Here is a 20988-nt window from a genome sequence, read left to right on the forward strand (position 1 = left end):
GCACACCACTGGGATTTAGAGAACAGTCAGCTTTATTCATCACTTGTGGGGATGTGTTTGGTTTAAGTGAAGGAGCCTAAATAAGACAGGGCAAAGGGCGCCCCCTGCCCTGCACCAGTGGAAGGTGCAAGCATAGAACATAGGGTATGATTTAACCAAAAGAATTGTATATCATGAATTCTGAGTTTTCATGTTATGCCATGGCTGCAGTAATAGGAATACCAATCACAAAGGCTGTACAAAGGTCCGGTATTATTGTGGATGGCCATAATTGAGAAAATAAGCGTATGTCAAGGAGTTAAAAAGAAAAACAGGTGTTTAGAACAGGTCGCCTGATCAGTAGGCGACCTGTTCTAAACACATTTCTCTGTGTTTAGATACCAAAAGCTAGTGTTTATCTCACTCACTCATTCCACATTTGTTTACTTTGTTATCAGAGCTGACACTAAAGTTAAATCTTTGTTTACTTGATAGAAATGTTGATACATAGTGTTCAGATAAACTTTTTTGGTGTTTATCAGATATTTGGATTGGGAATCAGTGACAGTGATTTGATCCATTCATTGCAATTATGTATTGAAAAATTGGACGTATACAACATCACCTACTTGATTATTTGAAAAAACGAAAATTCAAACAGCACAAAGAGTTTGTGTTGTATTCTGTCAGGGAGACATTTTATGGGGCGTAAGCTCGAAGGACACACATTTGGAGTCACAATTGCTGGGAAGCTTTGATTATGCTGTACTTATGATGGCATAGTGTGTTGACATCAACTCGATCATGTATTATTTCACTGCAACTTCACAGTGAGAATTATCTTTATTAATTTAACACCGGTATGAGAAACAAGCCACAGCCAAAGGTATGAAATGCAAATAGAATAGAATAGAATAATCAGGGGAAATTTGGTTGTATCAGCAGCAAAAAACACACATATACAAACAGAACAGGTCACAGAACAGAAACACACACAATTTTTACATATTTACATCAGGGACAATAGTTACCAAAGCCGGTTCAGTGAGAGAAATCAAAAGTCCAGATTGTTCCTTACTGTTTATTTTTTTTCTTTTACAGTTTTAAGTTGTTTTAAGTTGTATTCATGTCTCGATGGACATACTACAGTTGATTATATGTATGCATGTGTGTAAAGTGGGTGGATATCAGCTCATATCATGAGTAGATCAGTCTCTAAGTGGTGTTTCTTAAACACTGCCTCTTTCAGTTTCAATTTTAGTTTATGACGTGGCTGCTTCAGAAGCAGGCCATCGAGACGACATGCCGGGCTCTGAGGATGAGTTTAAATGCTGCACTCAGTACTTTCTCTTCACCTGTGTGGACTTCTTGCTGTTCCTGCTTGATATAGGGTTGGATATATAGGCTGCTTTGTCCCTCTACAAGCAGGAGGCCTACGTGTACTTCAGCCTCCTGCTGCTGTTTCTCTTGGGCTCGTCCATGTTGGTTCAGGTGTACAGCTGGCTGTGGTACCTCTATGATGATTTTAAGATGAAGACAAAGATTGAGAAGAAGCCGAGCCAGTGCCAGCTCAAGCTGCTGCATGTTTTTCAGCTGGGGATCTTCTTCAGGTTGTTTCATGGTGATATATGTGTGTTCATAGTGCCCCAGGCACCATCCTTACATGTCCTTGTCTTGAAATATTTGATTTATAGGAAATAAAATTAAATGAACTTGTTTATTTGGAAGGTTTCTGTTTGTACACCCATGAGTCATGCATCCATTTTCTTTTCAGTATATAAGCTACTGACATCAATCGCTGACTTACTTGTTTACTGCTTATGTTCTGTGGATCTTTCTTTTCTTTATTATAATTGGGTAAAGCCTGTTTTATTCGGATGTTTGTTGCTCCTTTTCTGCTTTGAGATATTTTCAGTTCAGCGTGTCTGGCGGGAGGATTTGATGTAACTGGTTCTTCTGGTTCTCAGGTATGCAGTAATCATGGAGAAGTCTGTGCAAAGCTTACATGGAAAGGACACTGACGCTGAGAGTGTGGCCAAGTTTCTGAGACAGGATCTCCGCATTTTGCGCTTCATTGAGACGTTTTCAGAGAGCGCCCCGCAGCTTGCTCTCATGCTCACCATCATTCTGCACGAAGGTCGGCTGGATCCTGTTACAGGTAGTTTGTTACTCAGCTTTTGATCACGTATACTTGGATCACTCAGGTGTAGCTTTTCATTAAAAGTAGAATTACAAATAAAACCACATTCAAAGGTTTCTCATCTATTTATAACTTGAATTCTAAAAGGGTTGGGACGCTGTATAAATTGTAAATAAAAACAGAATCCAATGATCTGCAAATTAATAAACACTTATTTTATTTACAACAGAACATAGAAAATATATCAGTCTATCATCAAGCTAATTTTGAGTTTGATGGCAGCAGCATGTGTCAAAAAATAGGAACAGGGTCAAATTTCCCGCTATGTAGTTTGCCCTCTTCTTTTAACAACAGTCTGTAAATGTCTGGGAACTGAGGAGACCAACTGCTGGACATTTGGGAGAGGAACACTGTCCCATTCTTGCCTGATGTAGGATTCTAGCTGATCAACAGTTCTGAGTCATATTTTTTGTTTCATGATGCTCCAAATGTTTTCAATTGGTGAGAGATTGTGACTGAAGGCAGACCAGGTCACCCAGACTCTATCGTGAAGCCTTTATAATACACGGAGTATGTTTAGTTTGTTTCTAAGGCTCTCTCTACAAAAAGAGGTCTGTATGGGAGCAGGTGTTGTTCTAAAACCTTTCAGCATTGATGGCGCCTTTCCAGATGTGCAAACTGCCAGTTCAACAGGTGGTTCAATAGGCAGCCACCATTTGGTGAGAGATGAGATGATGAGATAGCCTTTATTTGTCAGTTGCAGTTGTCCACAACCGAGATGACAGACATTGCCGACCGTATATACAATACACAAATATCACCTTGGGGAGACAGGTCAGGCTAGGTAGCAAAAGGAAAAACAGTGAAATGTGTAACACAAAAGGGTAATCCAGGAGAAAAAGAATGCCTTGAAAAAATGAGTATGTTGCATGTACTTCATTCAATTGTGCACATTGGTTGCACACAATTGTTTTTCTTTGGCAGAAACTTAAACAACTTAGTTAAATCAACACAACTTATTCATATTCAATAAGCCTGCTCATTTTGTGTTGATAAAACGTGATGAAACATGTTTAGATGAAGTAGTTGAGCCTTGTAATCTGGAACTGCTCAATAACTTTTACCCCAATACTACTTGGTCACTACATATTACATAATGTTCAACAAAGTCTAGAGTCCGGTTTACATAAAAAATTAAATGGACTTACAACAACTACCATTCTCCTATCCTTATCCGGGTTCTGGGGGGGCTTTTTCCTCACCGACACTGTTAGTGACCTGGGTGTATTTTTGGATAGCTCTTTTAAGTTTGACAAATAAGTGTTTTCTGTTGTTAAATCTTGTTTCCATCAATTGCGTCTTATTAGCAAGGCCAGACATTATGTTCCGCATAGGGACCTTGGAAAGCTTATCCATGCCTTTGTGACATCTAGGTTGGATTATTGCAACTCACTTTACTTCGACCTTAACTCTACTCTTCTCCATATACTGCAAATTGTTCAGAATGCGGCTGCTCGTCTCCTTACTGGTAGTGGGCGGCGTGTCTCTATTACCCCTGTCCTTGCTGATCTGCATTGGCTTCCCGTTAAGTATCGCATTCAATTCAAAATCCTGCTGCTTACCTTCCGAATTATTAACAATATAGCGCCAAGCAACCTCATTGAGCTACTTAGATCATACACCCCTACTAGAGCACTAAGATCATCTTCCCAGCCACTCTTGGTACTGCCGAGATCCCGGCTGAAGACTAGAGGTGACCGCGCGTTTGCCTTGGCTGCACCCGATTTATGGAATAACCTCCCCATCACTATACGCGAGTCTGATTCCATCCATTCCTTCAAATCGCGGTTAAAAACCCACTTATTTAGCCTCGCCTTTTCTACCAGTTAACGCTTGCTTGTTAGTTAGCTTAATGCTTATTCTTATCTTCGGCTTATTCTTAATTACTTTTAATCATTTTTAATTTTTTGACTGTTTTATCCTTTACATTTAGTTTTCTTTTATGCTCTTATATGCAAATCTTTTGCTTTTGTGTTTTAATGCCATTCAACCTGCTAGCATGTTTTGGTACCTTGCCATAGCCCTCATCCTTCCCTGTTACTTCATCCTACTCTCTTGCATGTTAAGCACTTTGGTACACCACTGGTTTTTAAATGTGCTATATAAATAAAGTTTGTTTGTTGTTGTTGATGTGAAAATGTTAAATGCCAAATGGTCGCTGTTTCTGTGAAAACAAACATCATACAGTCTAAATAATGAAATACTGAATGACAAAAGATGTTTGAAAATATTTGGGGTTGCTTTTTGAACTCATAAATTACTTGGATCTTCTAAGAAAGAATCACCGTTTGTTCTAACTCTGCCCCTCGCTCTCTCCTCAGTGTTGAAGGCCATCGGCTCGACTTTGTCCATCGCCTCCTTTTTGACCACCTACGATCACTCAATGCGCACCTTCCTGCCAGAGAAGGAAAAACACCACATGATCTCATTAGTTTTCTACTTCATCTGGAACCTGGTTCTCATCTCTTCTCGCATCGCTGCCCTCGCTCTTTTTGCCTCCGTGCTCCACTGCTTCATCTTCGCCCACTTCATCTGCTCTTGGCTGGTTTTATTCTTCTTTGCTTGGCGATCCAAGAAAAACTTCATGGATGACCCTCGTGGAGAATGGCTTTACAGAACCACTGTTGGCCTCATTTGGTATTTTAACTGGTTTAGTGTGGCCAAGGGGATGAGGATCAGGTCCATGCTCTATCACGCGTATATCCTTATTGATATTTGCATCCTCTGTGGTGGAAGATGAGCACAGATCCTCATGATTTTGTGACACACCCTTTAACCACGGCTGCCTGTGTTGTTGCAGTTTACATCCTTTGTCTGTTATTTAAAGTTATTTATTATACGTTCTTCCATCCAAACCTTGATAAAGATAAGCTGAAAGGAGCCACCATCCCAGAGGAGCAACCTGAAGATGAAGAGCGATCTCATTCAGTTCCTACACGTCTCCTTAAGGCCACTGACAATAAAAGAATGAGGAAGCTGGCCGAGAACTTCTTCTGCTGACCTGCATCATTTGACATCCACAGGACGTGGAGATTAGAAAGAGACTGAGTCATGTAGGTCACAAGGCTGTGTGGGACTGAGGACTGAGCTGCTGCCTGACTACAGATACAGACACAGATACAATATTGAATTATTTTGCTCAGGTTGATGTGGGGATGAATGTACAGAAACTCTTTATGCTCTGTGTTAACTGGTGCTTCCAGCTTCTCACTTGTTACATGCTTGTATGAAATAGTGATGGGTTGACAAAGTGATCATGAGCGAGTGGGTCTGCCTCCCTAAAATATATGACAGTATTAAACCAGTATAAAAATCATGTTTAAAGGTTTTTAATTGGCCATTTTGAAAAAGAAAGTGGAATGGCATTTCTATATTTGTGTGTGTGTGTGCGCGTGTGTTTGTGTGTGTGTGTGTGTGTGTGCTTTTTAAATTCCCATGTTAAATTCCCTTGTGTGGATATGTCCATTATCTTACACAGTAGTGTTGATGTAGATGTGAAATAGGTATAAAGGTATTAACGAGGTACTGACATAGAAGCAGCAAAAATACAGAAAGTGAAAGAAATAAAACATAGAAAGAATAATAAAACCATTCTGGTTGTAGGTGTTAACATGTAATTTAACACCTACTATGTAATCGAGGGGTGAAGTTGTCCATGTGTGAATGTGTACACGTACATGTGTGTGCAAATGCATAAATATCCAAAGAACTCAGAAAATCTCAGATCTTTCTGTTGCTTAGTGTGGAAAAGTAAGGAAACAACTAACTTCCATATGCTGGTCTCATGTGTTCTTTTTTCTCTTTTAATTCTCTTATTTCACTTAATTTCCCCCCTTTTTGTGGTCACTGTGTTTACATTATATATTAATGTGTCAGTACTGTGTTCCTGTAAAAGAAGCAAAATGTGCACAGGTTTTAGTCTGTGGATGTTTGGGATCAGGGCAGAAGTTTCAAAGGGTCAAGATGGGAAGGTCACAGAGGAATCACCGACCTTCCAGTGACCTGCCTCTAGCATATTAAAGGGTCCAGCCTGTGCTGTGCAGGCTGCTCCTGGGATTTGTACACAGTTAAACTGCTTATTCACATTTCACAATGTGATGTAACAAAGCAAGTACTTTGACATTTATACTGGAACCATATTTCAATATTTTCCAGCCTGCCATTTGTGCTGTTCAGCTTTATGGTAAGCAGAGTTGTGCAAGCTCAAAGTGATTTTGAATACATTGTGTTAAGGTTAAACAGTGAGTTTAAAGCACATCTCTCTGGCTTCTAGTTAGAGATCAGATCCTGTGAGACACTCAGTGAGTGAGTTTTTTAGTTAACTGTTTCAGTTAATGCAGCTCCAATATGAGCTACTTGTGACAGCCACTAAAAACATTAACACAAACTTACAGCAAGCAGATGATAAATCTATAGTAGTCTGTAAAAACTGAGCCGGCCTTGTATCAGCACAACCACTGCTACCAATTTCACACTTAAATTGCCGAGTACTCCGCCATCTAGTGGTAAGTACTACAGCCTGAGAGAATGCCTGAGTTTGTGAGCCTGAGCTCAGGCCTAATGCACTGACATAACTTATTTACAAACAACTCTTCACACACATTTGCTGATCCACCATTGCAGAAGTGAAGCAAAAGTCAGACATGAAAAGAAGGTAACTGAAACTTATTTGCAAATTTACAAATCTGATCACACAAACAGCCAGTCGACTTAGTTTGGCAGAGAGCTGTCAGGTTTGTTTCATCTGTTTTTTATCAGTTGTTGATGAATTTGTGGCTGCTCCATGTCAGTGCAATTTGTGAAATATAAGGTTACCAGCTTTTGACAATTAGATGGACTATTCTGCATTCAATGTTGTACACAATGAAAAAAAAATCAAGCAATTCAAATGAGATGAAGCATAAACTATTTTATTTTTAAGACATAGAAAACAAAAAGGTGTTCAAACTGTTGACAGTTGTCTTTTTTCACTTGACTAAACATGCTAAACATTTGCAAATGCAAACAAAGAATAAAAAGAAAATCGTTCCAGTGCTGAGACAAAAAAAGAGCTGAGATGAAATAAAAGTCGAGTTAAACAAAATTCAGTGTGGATTTAACAGGTTTAGATGAAATTAGCATAAGACAGTCAAAAAGATCTCAAATCATATATCTGTGAGAATAAACTTTAACTTAAACATTGAATCTAAAACTGAAAATTACACCACTAAATTGCAAAAGACGATGTTTTTGTTGTGGTTTCAGATGCAATGTTTGAAATTAATGATCGAAGAGTGTTAACAATTGTTTGACAGCAGTTTTTAGATTTAGTTTCCTTACATTTTTTGACTATTTGATAAACAAAAAAATGTTTGTTATAAACAGGTGAATGATCTGCTAATTAACAAAATTAGGTTAATGTATTTATTTAGAAAACACTCTGAAAGCCTAGAAGGACGAAACATTGTGATTCACAATGTTTCGTCCTTTCTAGGCCATGTCTTTCTCTGTTCAGGGTCGCTTCGTCAATGTTTCCTTCTCGAACCTGTGTTCCCTCGGTCCTCAGTTTAGTTTACCCAGTTTAGTTTTGTTACTTTGTAAGTCCTGCAATAAAGCAGTGTTTTTTTGAGTTCCACTTCTGTCTCTGTGAGTTTTGCGTTTGGGTCCTCATCTGCCTCCACACAGCGTGTTCCTGACAGTACGAAGCGACCCTGAACAGAGAAAGACATGCACATAAATACACAGAGGGTTAACGCGGGAAGTGGGAGCACACGGGGAACACAGCTGACACAGATAATCGTAATGAGACATGGCAGGAGAAACACGACACTGATGGGAGACTGTCAAAGTAAAACAGGAAGTACAGAGGTGCAGACAGGAGGAGAGAGAGAGAGAGAGAGAGAGAGAGACAGGAGAGCACAGGCATAGCAGGCTGGGGAAACATGGAATAAAACACAAGGAAGGGAGACGAGGGTTCACAGATACAGAAGGGCACACAGAGGGTAACCAAATAAGGAACATCTTAACTGAACAACCTAGGAACCAATGCAAAAATAAAGAACAAAATACAAAATACACAACTACTAAGAATGCTGGGCCAACATGGCCCAGGACCATGACACCAATAGTGTTAACATACTACACAGGCCAATGGTTAGATTCTTTTTACATTTTCATTGTAAGTGGGCTAAAGCAGTTTAAAAGTTGTCTAACATAAATGTAAATGCTGTAATTTGATTATTTTAATAAACCATGTAACTTGGATGGATTAGATGCCGCCGTGACCACAGGGCACACGTCTGATGTCGCTCACTGTGGTCCAAGGGATCGCTCAGGGAGTTTGTGTGTTCGCTCAGACACATGAAAAATTAGAGGGAACATTGGTCGAAAGGCCAGACATATTTGTGTACAGCATCCAACCTACATCTCAAATTCCTGGCATTTGTCTCTGAGTTTGAGATGTCCTGTGTTGTAAATTTACTTATAGTTCACCTACAAAGCAGTTAACACTGCATTGCACTCCATGCAAGCCTCTAACAGCAACTGTAATAATAAGAGATGCATCCTCGGGGCTTACTGACTGCAATGGTGAATCTACCACCAGAGGCTGTTGCTGCCAAAGCTCGAGCTACAATTTTGGCTCAGCTTCAGGTCTTGCTCTTTCGCGGTTCATAAAGAAATTTGCAATAGAATGTAGTGTGCACTTACAGTTTACACAACAGTGTTATAAACAAAGAGGAAATAACACAACAAACAAACACAGGCAATATAAAATTGTGACTCTAGGATTAACAGAGAGTTGGTGAAATTAAAGGGTTAGTCTTAATAATTCTAGTACACCTCTCTAAGGAACCACACCCTGAATACTCACCCCCATGGTATACTCCTCTCTTCTACCTCTAACACTGTAAAGTGAAAATGTTAATTGTATGAGTCACACTGGAAGGGTAACATTTTAAATTAATTATTAAATATTATGTGTTAAGGCTGTTACACACTGAACATGTTGCTTATTTGAGGAAAATTCCTCCTCAATAAACACACTGTGAAAACTAACAATGAAGCCGGTGTCAACGATACCGAGCTGAGAAAAGTGGGAAACTAAGAGAACAGCAGCAGGGAGAATTTCATGGTTGGATCCAGGAGCTGAAGCTGTGTGTTTGTACATAGTTCAGGATGTCAGTGGGGCAGTTTGAGGTGTTGTTGGTAGAGCTGGGACCAGATCTGAGGAGGCAGAGAAATCATTTTACAGAGCTGACTGACCAAAGCGTCGTGTGACTGTGTGTCAAAGGCAGTGATGGGAATAACGGCGTTACTAACGGCGTTACCTTTTTCAGTAACCAGTACTCTAACTAATTACTATTCCTATCGTTACAACGCTGTTACAGTTACTAACAAGAAAATGCGGTCCGTTACTATTTTTCAACAAACAGACGGTTGAAGCTGTGTTCAGCTTACCGCATCTTATATCAGTTGCACAAAAGTAGCTGACTACGTAATTAATCTGGACGCTACAGCTTTAAGCAGCTGCGCGCTCCCGCGGACGGTAATCACGAGCACTGTCTAGCACAACACCTGGAGCTAAGGGGCAAAACAGTCGCATGAGTGCTGCTGTTTGACTGAGGAAGAATGAAGTAGTCGTGGTACGCCAATCACATGACCACTTAAAGACAAAGCAACAAGGTGATATATACCAGTTTTAAATTGTGTTGATAGGCCACGTAAAACCAGAGTCATGATAAACAATATATACGCGGCGTTTTTTTCCTCAATAGTTTTGTCACGTTTACTGTCTAAGGACAGCGCTAGTAAGCACTCTGCTTATGAGCAAACAAAAAAAAAGAAAGAAAATACAGGGGAAGTTTTAGGTGAGAGAGAGAGAGAGAGAGAGAGAGCAGAAAGAGAGAGAGAGCGAGTTTTGAGATGTGAGAGATTTGTGACGTTTAGCGTGTTTGGAGTGTGTAGTTAATGTGTTGTCTTGTGTAGTTAGTGTGTAGTGTTGTGGATAGTTTTGTGTTGTGTGTCAGAATAATGAGGTGACTGCTGTCTCCAGGTAGAAACAGGAGTGCTACACCTGCTGCTGTCAGACCTGCAGGTATCAGGCTGTGATGTTCTCCTTTATAGTGGACAGAAATTATTATTTTGGAGTGACACAAATAATTTATGTGGCATCTTATTGAATGCAGAACAGCTGATTGTTCTGTAAATAGTTTGAAATGTTATTTAAAAAGTCAAGGTAAATGGCTGCAAATAACTTTGTTGTTTGCAAAACTTGTGCATATAATTTTAAAATTGACAATTTATATTTGCATTTAAAGTGATGAAATATGATTCATTAAAGATGTTTATGGTTGTTACAGTAAAAAATATAACTTTTTCTACTCTGATTTCATGTTTTTTGTCTGATTTTAGATCAATTGTGTTAAAACAGTATGTCAAAATGAAAACATAACTGTAAATTCAGACACGTGAGGTTGTTCTGAAAAGAATGATACCAAACAAGGCAAAGTAAATCGTTTTTAAAGGTTAAATGTGGAGGGAAAATCAAAAGTAGTCAAAGTCAAAGTGGCCAATTATACCCTGTACCCTTGAAAGTTAAACGAGTAACACAATAGTTGCTTTTCAAGTAATTAATTACTTTGAGAATCTTGTAACTCAGTTACTTTTTTGAAGAAGTAACTAGTAACTATAATTAATTACTTTTTCAAAGTAACTCGCCCAACACTGGTGCTGGGTGGCCGCGGTCCTGGAATCCCTGAGGTAGGCAGGGCTCACGGCCAACCCAAAGAACTGTGTGGATGGACAGGAGGAGGTACAGTGTTTGTTGTACCACTTGGGCGGCAGGCAGGTGCATCCGCAGATGAATAAAACGACAGCCATCCCATCCTGCCCACGTCCCAAGATGAAAAAAAGGTGAGACGGTTCCATCTATGAATGTGTCTTTTTAGCTTTTGACCTTTTTTAGCAAAATTAGGATTTACTGTGTTAACGCACTGATTCCCAGAGTACAGTCTCACAATGATTTATTTGAGTTATACAGCAGACAACAGGTTAGATGCATATATCTATCAATCTTGCTAGAATAAATAAACACTCTGAAGTTTATTTGGATTCTATTTGCAAGAGAAAAAAGTGAAATAAAATAAGAATGAGACAAAAATCAGTATGCTAAAGTTTTTGATGAAATTTACATTTTGTGTGATTGTGATTGTAACAATGGCAAAGTAAAATCACCCAAAGAATAACTGAAACTACTGACATTTCCATTTTCTATCTATTATAAGTCATTCAGGTAGTCCTCTCCATAGTCAATGATCTTTTTCAGTACACTCAGTATCAGTGAATCCACATCATTCTCCGTCTCAATCTCTGCGTGGTAGTTCTTCACGAGGAAGATGCAGTTCAGTGGAATTTCCAGCTTCGTGCTCACTGTTTCCATCTAAGTTCAAACAATATTACATTTTAAGAAAACTGAAACTGTATTGTTGCACTAGTGTCATAATTATAAATTACTTATTGAATTATTTGTACTGATTCCAGCTGAGGTTTCTGTACAAATATGCTGAAATGTACAACTAAATTACAGATATTACATTCATGTGTAAACTGTCTACAAATGCATGAAAGTTACTTCTTTGAACATACCAGCTTATTCAAGTACTTGCTCTTGTAGGCGTTCTTTATGTCTTTTTTGACTTCAGGACAGGCTTCATCAATTCTAGTCATGATGGCTATTTGTGGGATCTCTGCCAATACAGAAACAATGCACTCATTTTATCTCATGTTTTTCTAGCATTTAAATTGGTGACATCATACATGCTCTTAGAACAACAACATCTGCTCTCACCTTTGTCACGAGCTACTTCTCTGACAACTTTCATCTTCGTCACAGTTTCATCATCGATCATGCTCACTGTGTCAGCACGAAGGACTAAAGCCAGAATGTGGGCTTTGTCATCTAAAGTGGAGGAGCTTCTGTAGTTAGGATCCGTTTCAGTCAAGGGACATTTGGGATTGAACTGGAGTAAAAAAAGCAAAATCACCTAAACCTTTTTGCATGATACAGTTTCTGTATCACAGACTGTGTACAAGCATCTGAATGAAGATGTCATACCCTGTAACCTTCATTTACATGTCCACTCATTGTGAGTTTGATGTCTTCTACACGAATTCCTCCCTTAGCGCCCCTCTCAAGGCCCATGGTGTCAGTGAAGACAAAAGGATAAAAAGTTTCTGGATTTCCTTTCTGAATTTTATATGTTTTGTGCTGTAAATAAAAAAATTGGTCTTGTTATTTTAGCGTCACATACTAAACACTCTAAACAGTTTTCATTTGCATAATAAATTATACACTAGTTGTACTATTTTTTAATCTTTTTATATTTAGTTAGTTTTATAGTCTACAAAGCAGTTACCACTGCAGTGCATTCCTGTAGTCCTACAAAATCTTGTAGGAAATGTGGGGTTTTTTTATTGCTGTAATGCAACATTGTGTAGCATTGCACATGATCCTGGAGAGAGGAGGATTGTGTGTCTTATTCAACACCACATGCTGCACCTACGTACCAGATGTAATGTACATTCTTTAAACATGGCTTCAGATGCTATAGAGACTGTTGATCGTCGTTGGACTTTTCCTGATTTTATTTTACTTTTCTTTATTTGAGTTATTCCTTGTTTAAAAGGTTCAAGATCATGAAGACTTCTTTTCCTGTTTGTATCATGAAGGTGAAGTGTGACAAATGATGTACTAACTGAGAATGTGAAAGACAAGTAGTTACTTATTGTACATTTCATTTTTCTGATAAACAGGGCCGGATGTCAGAAGATAATTATGTTTTGATGTTTTGATCAGTTACATGAAATGTATTCTTTATATTTATCAGTGAAGCATATTTCTACATGACTTTTCACCTACTACTCCTTAGTAGTTGTGTATTTTGTTTTTGTTTGTTTGTTTTGTTGGTTTGAAAAATAACTTTGTGATCATACTTGTGGATCACAATGACACATAATGATTAGGCACATGATTCACTAATGCCTAGTTTTAGAGCTGTGAGCTATGCAAAGTTTTTTCCTGAGTTAAAAGTTTGAAATATGTAAGATGTGTGAGTTCTTTGGAAAAAAAAAAAAAAAAATAGAAATGACCTAAATGCCTTAAGTCAAAATGGAGTCTTGCACCTACAAAGAAAAGAAATCAGAGGAAGCATTCAGTAACTTGAAAATAGCCTTTCTACTTACATGTAGATGGAGGTGCAGGTTACATAAAAGCAGTTTTAACACAGGCATTTGGTGAAAAACAACGTCCGCTTGCATTTTACTCCTGCAAATTAGACTCTGTTGTTTGCAGGCCTGTGCAGCTGCAGCAGAGGCAGTAAAAAAGTCAGCTGACATTGTTTTAGGCCACACTTTGATCATCCAAGTACCCCACGCAGTGACTTCAATTTACACTTATTGTCGCTATATGGAAAGTTCGACATAGTGTTCGATTAGTCTGCAAAAACTAACTAATGCAAAAACAGGAAATATGTGTGCCTGTGGTGTGTCTGTGACAGGAAATCGTGTGTGTAACAGGAACTACATGCCCATAAAAGGAGCTGTCTGTGTCTAAGAAGCAGACAGAGAGACGCACAGAAAGTCAGTATGTTTTGTTTTTTTTTTTTTTAGCAGTGCATCATTTTGCATTTGGCAGCATAGAGGAATGATTAAATTTACTGGAAACCCAGTACAACTTGGAGATATTCTAAAGACACTATTAGAAGTGATTACATTGCCAAAACAGTTAGCATTGTGTAAATGTGCTGCGCATCAGAAAGATAAATCAGAAATACCTAAGGTTAACAACTTTGCAGATCAAGCAGCTAAGTTAGCCGAACAACAAACTGTAGATGCATTAATGTCTGCATCCATTATGCAAATATGAACAAAGAACAGCGCCAACTACAGAACAGAAGACATGGTTAAAGTGTGGAGCACAACTATAATATGATTTGATGTTGTGAAGGTAAACCGATACTCCCCAAGTCCCTGTGCAGGACAGCAGCATTAGTGACACACGGGGTGACCCATGTGTCCTCAGGGCGGATAGTCCAGGTCCTTAATACACACTTTTATACTCTAGTAATTATAGATTTCTTCACAAAATGGCCAGAGATTTATCTAGTGTAAAAAGCAGATGCAATCTCAGTTGCAAAAAGTGACCCTTAGAAAAATCTGTCGGAGAGACAGCTCTGGCAGAACTACTAGAAAATAAGGATATTGTTTTGAACAATAAACTGCCGTAAGACTCTTCTCCAGTCTCTTGCAGGTTGAAACCAAGTGCTATTGACAACACCCATAGCCTGTAAAATTGCAGAGAGACCATCTTGGATACATCAGAGCCACTGCAAAAAGGTTGAGGTCCCGGGAAGCCCCGACACCAAGGAGGAAGCGCCTATGCCTGGTTGTTTCGGGGGTGAGGGTGGTAAGTGCGATTCTTGGGCCCCCGTGGGGTAAGCCCGCACTCCGCTCTCTATCCGATCAACTTTAGGCAGCCAGGTGTAGGTGTGAAGGGGAACCCTGGTGGTTACCTTGACTACAAGGCTCACTCTTACAGGACCCCAGCTGATGCCAACAGCAGCCGAGCCACGAGAAAGAAAGAGAAGATGGACGTACGACAACTTACACCTAATGGACATGACACAAGATCACATCCATCTTTGGATGAAAAATGCCTGATACAGATATGTGTTTAACAAAACCACAGAGAAAGACTGTTACGTCTGCTCGCACATGCCGAGCACAGTAACACAACCATATATGGGAAACACCCTGGGACAGGTGCACTAATTCTGATCTTCGACCACCTTCAGAGTGACATTTGTAAAGTGCACAACAACAACAACAACAACAACAACATCGTCATCCTCATCCAGGAAGAAACACTCAACTTCAACAGTCAGACCACATGACTCAATCTGGGAAACCGACGTACCTGAAGAATTCAAACTCTGGACAATTGGACAAAAGGTACTCAACTCACTCTTCCTGTGGGCAGGAGTTGGAAAACATGCTCTCAGAAGTGAGATACTGGACTATAGATTCGGCTTGTTTCTCAAAGCATCCTGCAAGGTCAACGAGGGACAACATCAAGAAATAGACGCTCTCAGAATTGCTGTAATGCAACATTGTGTAGCATTGCACATGATCCTGGAGAGAGGAGGATTGTGTGTCTTATTCAACACCACATGCTGCACCTACGTACCAGATGTAATGTACATTCTTTAAACATGGCTTCAGATGCTATAGAGACTGTTGATCGTCGTTGGACTTTTCCTGATTTTATTTTACTTTTCTTTATTTGAGTTATTCCTTGTTTAAAAGGTTCAAGATCATGAAGACTTCTTTTCCTGTTTGTATCATGAAGGTGAAGTGTGACAAATGATGTACTAACTGAGAATGTGAAAGACAAGTAGTTACTTATTGTACATTTCATTTTTCTGATAAACAGGGCCGGATGTCAGAAGATAATTATGTTTTGATCAGTTACATGAAATGTATTCTTTATATTTATCAGTGAAGCATATTTCTACATGACTTTTCACTCTTTTACGAGAACATACAGATATAGAAAAGGGGAAGTCCTGCTACTGGAGTGATGTTATATTTGTAACACACACACACACACACACACACACACACAAATCAATCTTGTATAAATAAAGGTCGCAGACAGTCGTGGGGCGCAGTTCGTGCGTTCCATGACTGCCCCTCGCGAGTGAAAAACTTCTGCAGTGTTTGTGTGTTTTCTGACTCAGACGTCTCAGCTGAAGAACGGCAGGGTGATTTAAAGAAATCCTCTGTCATCATGCAAGCCTCTAACAGCAACTGTCTTTAGATGAGATACCTCCTCATACTTACTGCAATGGTGAAACTATCTCCAACGCTTGCCGCTGCCAAAGCTCGAATTGCGATTTTGCCTCTTAAAACACTGTCGACAGAGTTGATGAAGCTGGACTTTCCAGCACCTGGTGGTCCATAAAGCAGGATTCTGAGATGCTGGACATCTTTGTGAGGCATGTAATCTCTGACAAGCTGCAGTTTTTGCTGTCTTTCACTGTTCATTAGAAAATTACAATAGCAGTTAGTTTGGTACTTACAATTTACACAACAGTGTTATAAACAAACACAAAATATACAAACAAAACACTTGAGGGCTGTGCTACCAAGCCACACTGACATGGTCAGGTTTGCATTGGCTCGCTTGATAATACCTAAAAACAGAGTCACAGAAAATTAGCATCACAATGGTGGTTATTATTGATAACTCAGGCATCTTTGGACATGTCATTGGCCTGATTTAATTCAATTGAATTCAGGTTTATCTATATAGCACAAAATCACAACAACTGCCAACCACAGCCTTAATACTCACTTCCATGGTATGTTCCTCGTTTGTTCCTCAAAAACTGTAAAGTCAACATGTTAATTGTGTGAATCACAACAAAAGGGAATTGTTTAAATAAATTTTACATTATTATGTGTCTGTTTTATCTTAACGCTTAAACAATTTTATACTGTATTTTAAATTTCTTACTAGGAGGTGAAGGAGGAGGTGGAGTACCTGCAATTAAAATATGACATGTGCATGTCAACATGTTAGTAACACTTTTCCATATTCAGTATCAGTTTTATTTTATATTCCTATATATGAAATTACATTTGACCAGTGATGGGAATAACGGCGTTACAAGTAACAGTGTTACTAACGGCGTTACTTTTTTCAGTAACAAGTAATCTAACTAATTACTATTCCTATCATTACAACGCCGTTACCGTTACTAACAAGAAAATGCGGTGCGGTCGCATTACTATTTTTCAACAAACAGACGGTTGAAGCTGTCTTCAGCTTATCGCATCTTATATCAGTTGCACGGAAGTAGCTGCAAGTAATCTGGGCGTTACAGCTTTAAGCAGCTGCACGCTCCCGCGGGTGGTAATCTCTTTCTGCCTGACGATCACTTTCTAGCACAACACCTGGAGCTAAGGTATCAAAACAATCGCATGAGGTCTGCTGTTTGACTGAGGAAGAATAAAGTAGTCGTGGTACGCCAATCACATGACCACTTCAAGATAACAAAGCAACAAGGTGATATATACTAGTTTTTAAATTGTGTTGACAGGCCACGTAAAATATGAGACATGATAAACATATACGCGATGTTTTTTTTCTGAATACTTTCATCCCGTTTAGTGTCTAAGGACAGCGCTAGCAAGCACTCTTTGCTTGTAACCAAAAAGAAAAAACAAAAATCAGCCCTTTCGTGTTGGTGGAAAAATGCACCATGTCGACCAATCAAAAAATGATATGGCAATGAGACATTTGGTTGTTTGGAAAGAGGGGGAAGTTTTAGGAGTGACGGCGAGAGAGAGAGAGAGAGAAAAAGAGAGAGAGCAGAAAAGGAGAGAGAGCGAGTTTTGAGATGTGAGAGATTTGTGACGTTTAGCATGTTTGGAGTGTGTAGTTAATGTGTTGTCTTGTGTAGTTAATGTGTAGTGTTGTGGACAGTTTTGTGTTGTGTGTCAGAACAATGAGGCGACTGCTGTCTCCAGGTATCAGGCTGTGATGTTCTCCTTTATAGTGGACAGAAATTTTTTTTTTGGAGTGGTACAAATAATTTGTGTGGCATCTTATTGAATGAATGAACACCTGATTGTTCTGTAAGTAGTTTGAAATGGTTGTTTAAAAAAGGGTAAAAGGTAAATGGCTGCAAATAACTTTGTTTGCAAAACTTGTGCATATGATTTTAAAATTGGCAATTTATATTTGCATTTAAAGTTATGAAATATGATTAAATAAACATGTTTGTGGTTGTTACAGTAAAAAAAACTTTTCTTCTTGGAATTTATGTTTTTTTGTCTGATTTTAGATCAATTTTGTTAATACAGTATGCCAAAATGAAAACACAACTGTAAATTCAGACACGCGAGGTTGTGCTGAAAAGGATGATACCAAACAAGGCAAAGTAAAGTTTTAACGGTGAAATGTAGAGGTAAACTCAAAAGTAGTGAAAAATGGCCAATTATAATTTTTCTAAAGTAATGCAATAGTTGCTTTTCAAGTAATTAATTACTTTTAGAATCTTATAACTCAGTTACTAACTCAGTTACTTTTTGAGGAAGTAACTAGTAACTATAATTAGTTACTTTTTCAAAGTAACTTGCCCAACACTGCATTTCACCATTTGCCTCATTCAGCTTGTTTATGTGTGTGTGTTCTTTTCTCTCTCTCTCTCCCCTGTCCACGAAGCGTAAACGGTAAACACGTGTGTTGTGTTTACCGTAAACATGGCAATTTACAAATAAAGTTGCTATTTTAGCAACTTTTATGAACACACCTCAAAAAGCTACTTGGTAAGTCAAGTCAAGCAAGCTTTATTTGTATAGAGCAATATTATACCAAAAAGCCCAAAGAGCTTTACACGCTGGAAAACATAGTGAGAGGAAATGAAAAAAAAGTATATTTATGAACTTATTAAAGATGAGCTACAAAAAAACAAGCAAAATATCAGAACTATTTAATCCATAAAATGTCACATTTAAAAAAACAATATCAGCTTACCCAGAAAAAAGTTTTTTATTTTCGCCATGTTTCTTTGTACCAACCACCTGTGAATAAAACAAAGTGAAAAGACAGTCAACATGTGTTCAAATTGTGGTCACAAATATTTTTTACTTGTAACTCGGACTGCGTAGTGTTTTACTGATTTTTTTAAACTTGTAAACCAAAATATCTGAAAATGTTATGTTTGTGCATCCATAGATGAGAATTTGTGTGTGCAAAAAACAGACTTGTGTTTGTAAAAAAATAATGTTCTGTTTCTGTTAAGGTCTGTTTACAAATACAAAGCAAAAAACTAAATGTAAAACTCTCTGCTCAAGTTCCCTGCTTGTGTGCAACTTTGAACTTGCAAGTAAAAATTTTGACGGCTTTCCTTTCAGCTGATTGGTTAATTTTATGTCAATCACAAATTTAACAGTCCAATTAGAGAACAGATGGGTTTTGCTGTCGGAGGGGTGCTTTACTGAGCTTCCTGTTCCTGGAAAAGTAATACGTTTTGAAGATCTCAAAAGGCTCATATAAGTTAGGTCCTTTAACTTTCAGTGGCTGTTGAAAGGATTAAGTTGTGGTATACCGATGATCAGAAATTCCATTATTATTTTAGTATTACTTTAACACAAAGTCAGGGGGGACCCTGGTCCAGTGCTGTGAGTCACGCTGCGACTCTTCAAGATGCCACGTCAATATGGCATATTCCCATATATCATTGTGATGTTGTTTATTCTGTTACTCTTGTTTTCTTCTGCTTGTTTTCTTTTTTCTTTCTCAACAGGTGATCCAGGTGGTCAATATGTATTTTTTGTCTGCTTATTCTGTTGGTTTTTGTTTTTTGCCCTTTTTCCCCATCCCTCTTCCCAGCTGTTTTTCTTTCCCTCCTTCCTTCTCCCCTTTCTTTCCCCCAGTAAAGTCTGTCCCGCATACAACAAGTGAAAATAAAATAAACAATTAAAGGTGAATCAAATAGACCATTACGGCAAGGCTGGGATGGTCCATTTGGTAAAGTAAATCCGTTGGGCATCTTTCTTCGCCTTTAGACAATAATTCTGATGGCAAAAGATCCAAACGGGACAGGGAAAAAAAAAAAAAAAAAAAAAAGATGCCACGTCAAGTTAAAAACATTGTGTCTGTGTATCTAGATAGATAGATAGATAGATAGATAGATAGATAGATAGATAGATAGATAGGATATTGGACTATATGCCTATATATGCATTAATATGCATTTAACCATAGTTTTCCAAAAGTATTGAAATGATAACACATGTTAGCATACCTGAATATCCAATTGTGCTGTGAAGATATTGGTTCTCTGGTGTTTCCTGCACTGATGCGGACTGAGTATGACTTTTCTTATATAAGCATTCTTTCAGTTTCATTTGGGTCATGTGACTTCTATGAATTCCCACCTAAATAGTCCACACTAGGCCGTTATAACTTCTTTGTTTATATGTGTCATGCACTTGTACTTCTTAGAGCAGAATTATTTATTCAAAAGTTCCTTCTTAGATACATGGTAATTAATGACTAATGCTATAATAATTACCATAGTGTATACAATGCCTGGTTCTAGATGAACTATTGGAAGTGTTAGGAGGAGAAAGATATTTTTGTGGCTATTTTTATAATCATTATTACTATTCCATTAATTTTTAATATTGATATTGCATTTAGATGTTTAAACATATTGGCACCCAATTAAGCTTTTATTACAGGTCCAGTAAGAACCACTTTAAACTATTGAGTTGAATTTATAATCTTAAAATGTTTATAGGCAGAGTACATTGCATTATTTGAAAAGGCTCACCTCTCTATATACTCTGGGTCTAAAACTCTTGACAGGAAACTGCAGGTTTGCAGAGTGTGCAGGGCAGGAAGTGAAACTAGAAAAACCAGAGTCTGAGTGAAAGTTATTCTGAGGAGCTAGTCGGCGAGGTGAAATGGGGTGCGATTGTAACCACACATGTAACGACACACACCATACAGACACATATAGTTAGAGAGGTCAAATAAGGTAAAGAGCAAGGGCAACCCACACACACACACACTTAGTTAGAGAGGTTCACTTGTAGGTGAAAGTTCAAGCAGGTGTTGCTAGGGTTGCAGTGGTTAGGTTGGTGTACGTGACTGTTTGATGGATGTAACCAATAAATCTTCGCTTTGATCATACCTCGTGGACCAGAGTTGTTATTGCTTGAGAACCCTCCGTACTCCTTTTCTCCAATTTTTGAAT

General features: G+C 38.4%; 1 protein-coding gene and 1 pseudogene across 1 annotated transcript; one reads left to right on the forward strand and one right to left on the reverse strand.

Moving 5' to 3' along the window:
• Positions 1-1281: 1281 nt before the first annotated feature.
• Positions 1282-5179, forward strand: LOC135932400 (XK-related protein 8-like; annotated as a pseudogene).
• Positions 5180-11254: 6075 nt separating this feature from the next.
• On the reverse strand, positions 11255-20072 carry LOC135933670 (interferon-induced protein 44-like). Its single transcript, XM_065471791.1, has 9 exons — positions 20032-20072; positions 18759-18805; positions 16734-16760; positions 16572-16605; positions 16058-16253; positions 12273-12425; positions 12006-12177; positions 11804-11904; positions 11255-11597 (listed from the first exon to the last, which is right to left on the reverse strand). The coding sequence occupies exons 2-9, from the start codon at positions 18784-18786 to the stop codon at positions 11436-11438; spliced, it is 873 nt and encodes a 290-aa protein (XP_065327863.1). The 5' UTR covers positions 18787-18805; positions 20032-20072; the 3' UTR covers positions 11255-11435.
• Positions 20073-20988: the final 916 nt, after the last annotated feature.

The sequence above is a fragment of the Pelmatolapia mariae genome, linkage group LG22 (genome assembly GCF_036321145.2).
Source record: "Pelmatolapia mariae isolate MD_Pm_ZW linkage group LG22, Pm_UMD_F_2, whole genome shotgun sequence".
Classification (NCBI taxonomy): Eukaryota; Metazoa; Chordata; class Actinopteri; order Cichliformes; family Cichlidae; genus Pelmatolapia; species Pelmatolapia mariae.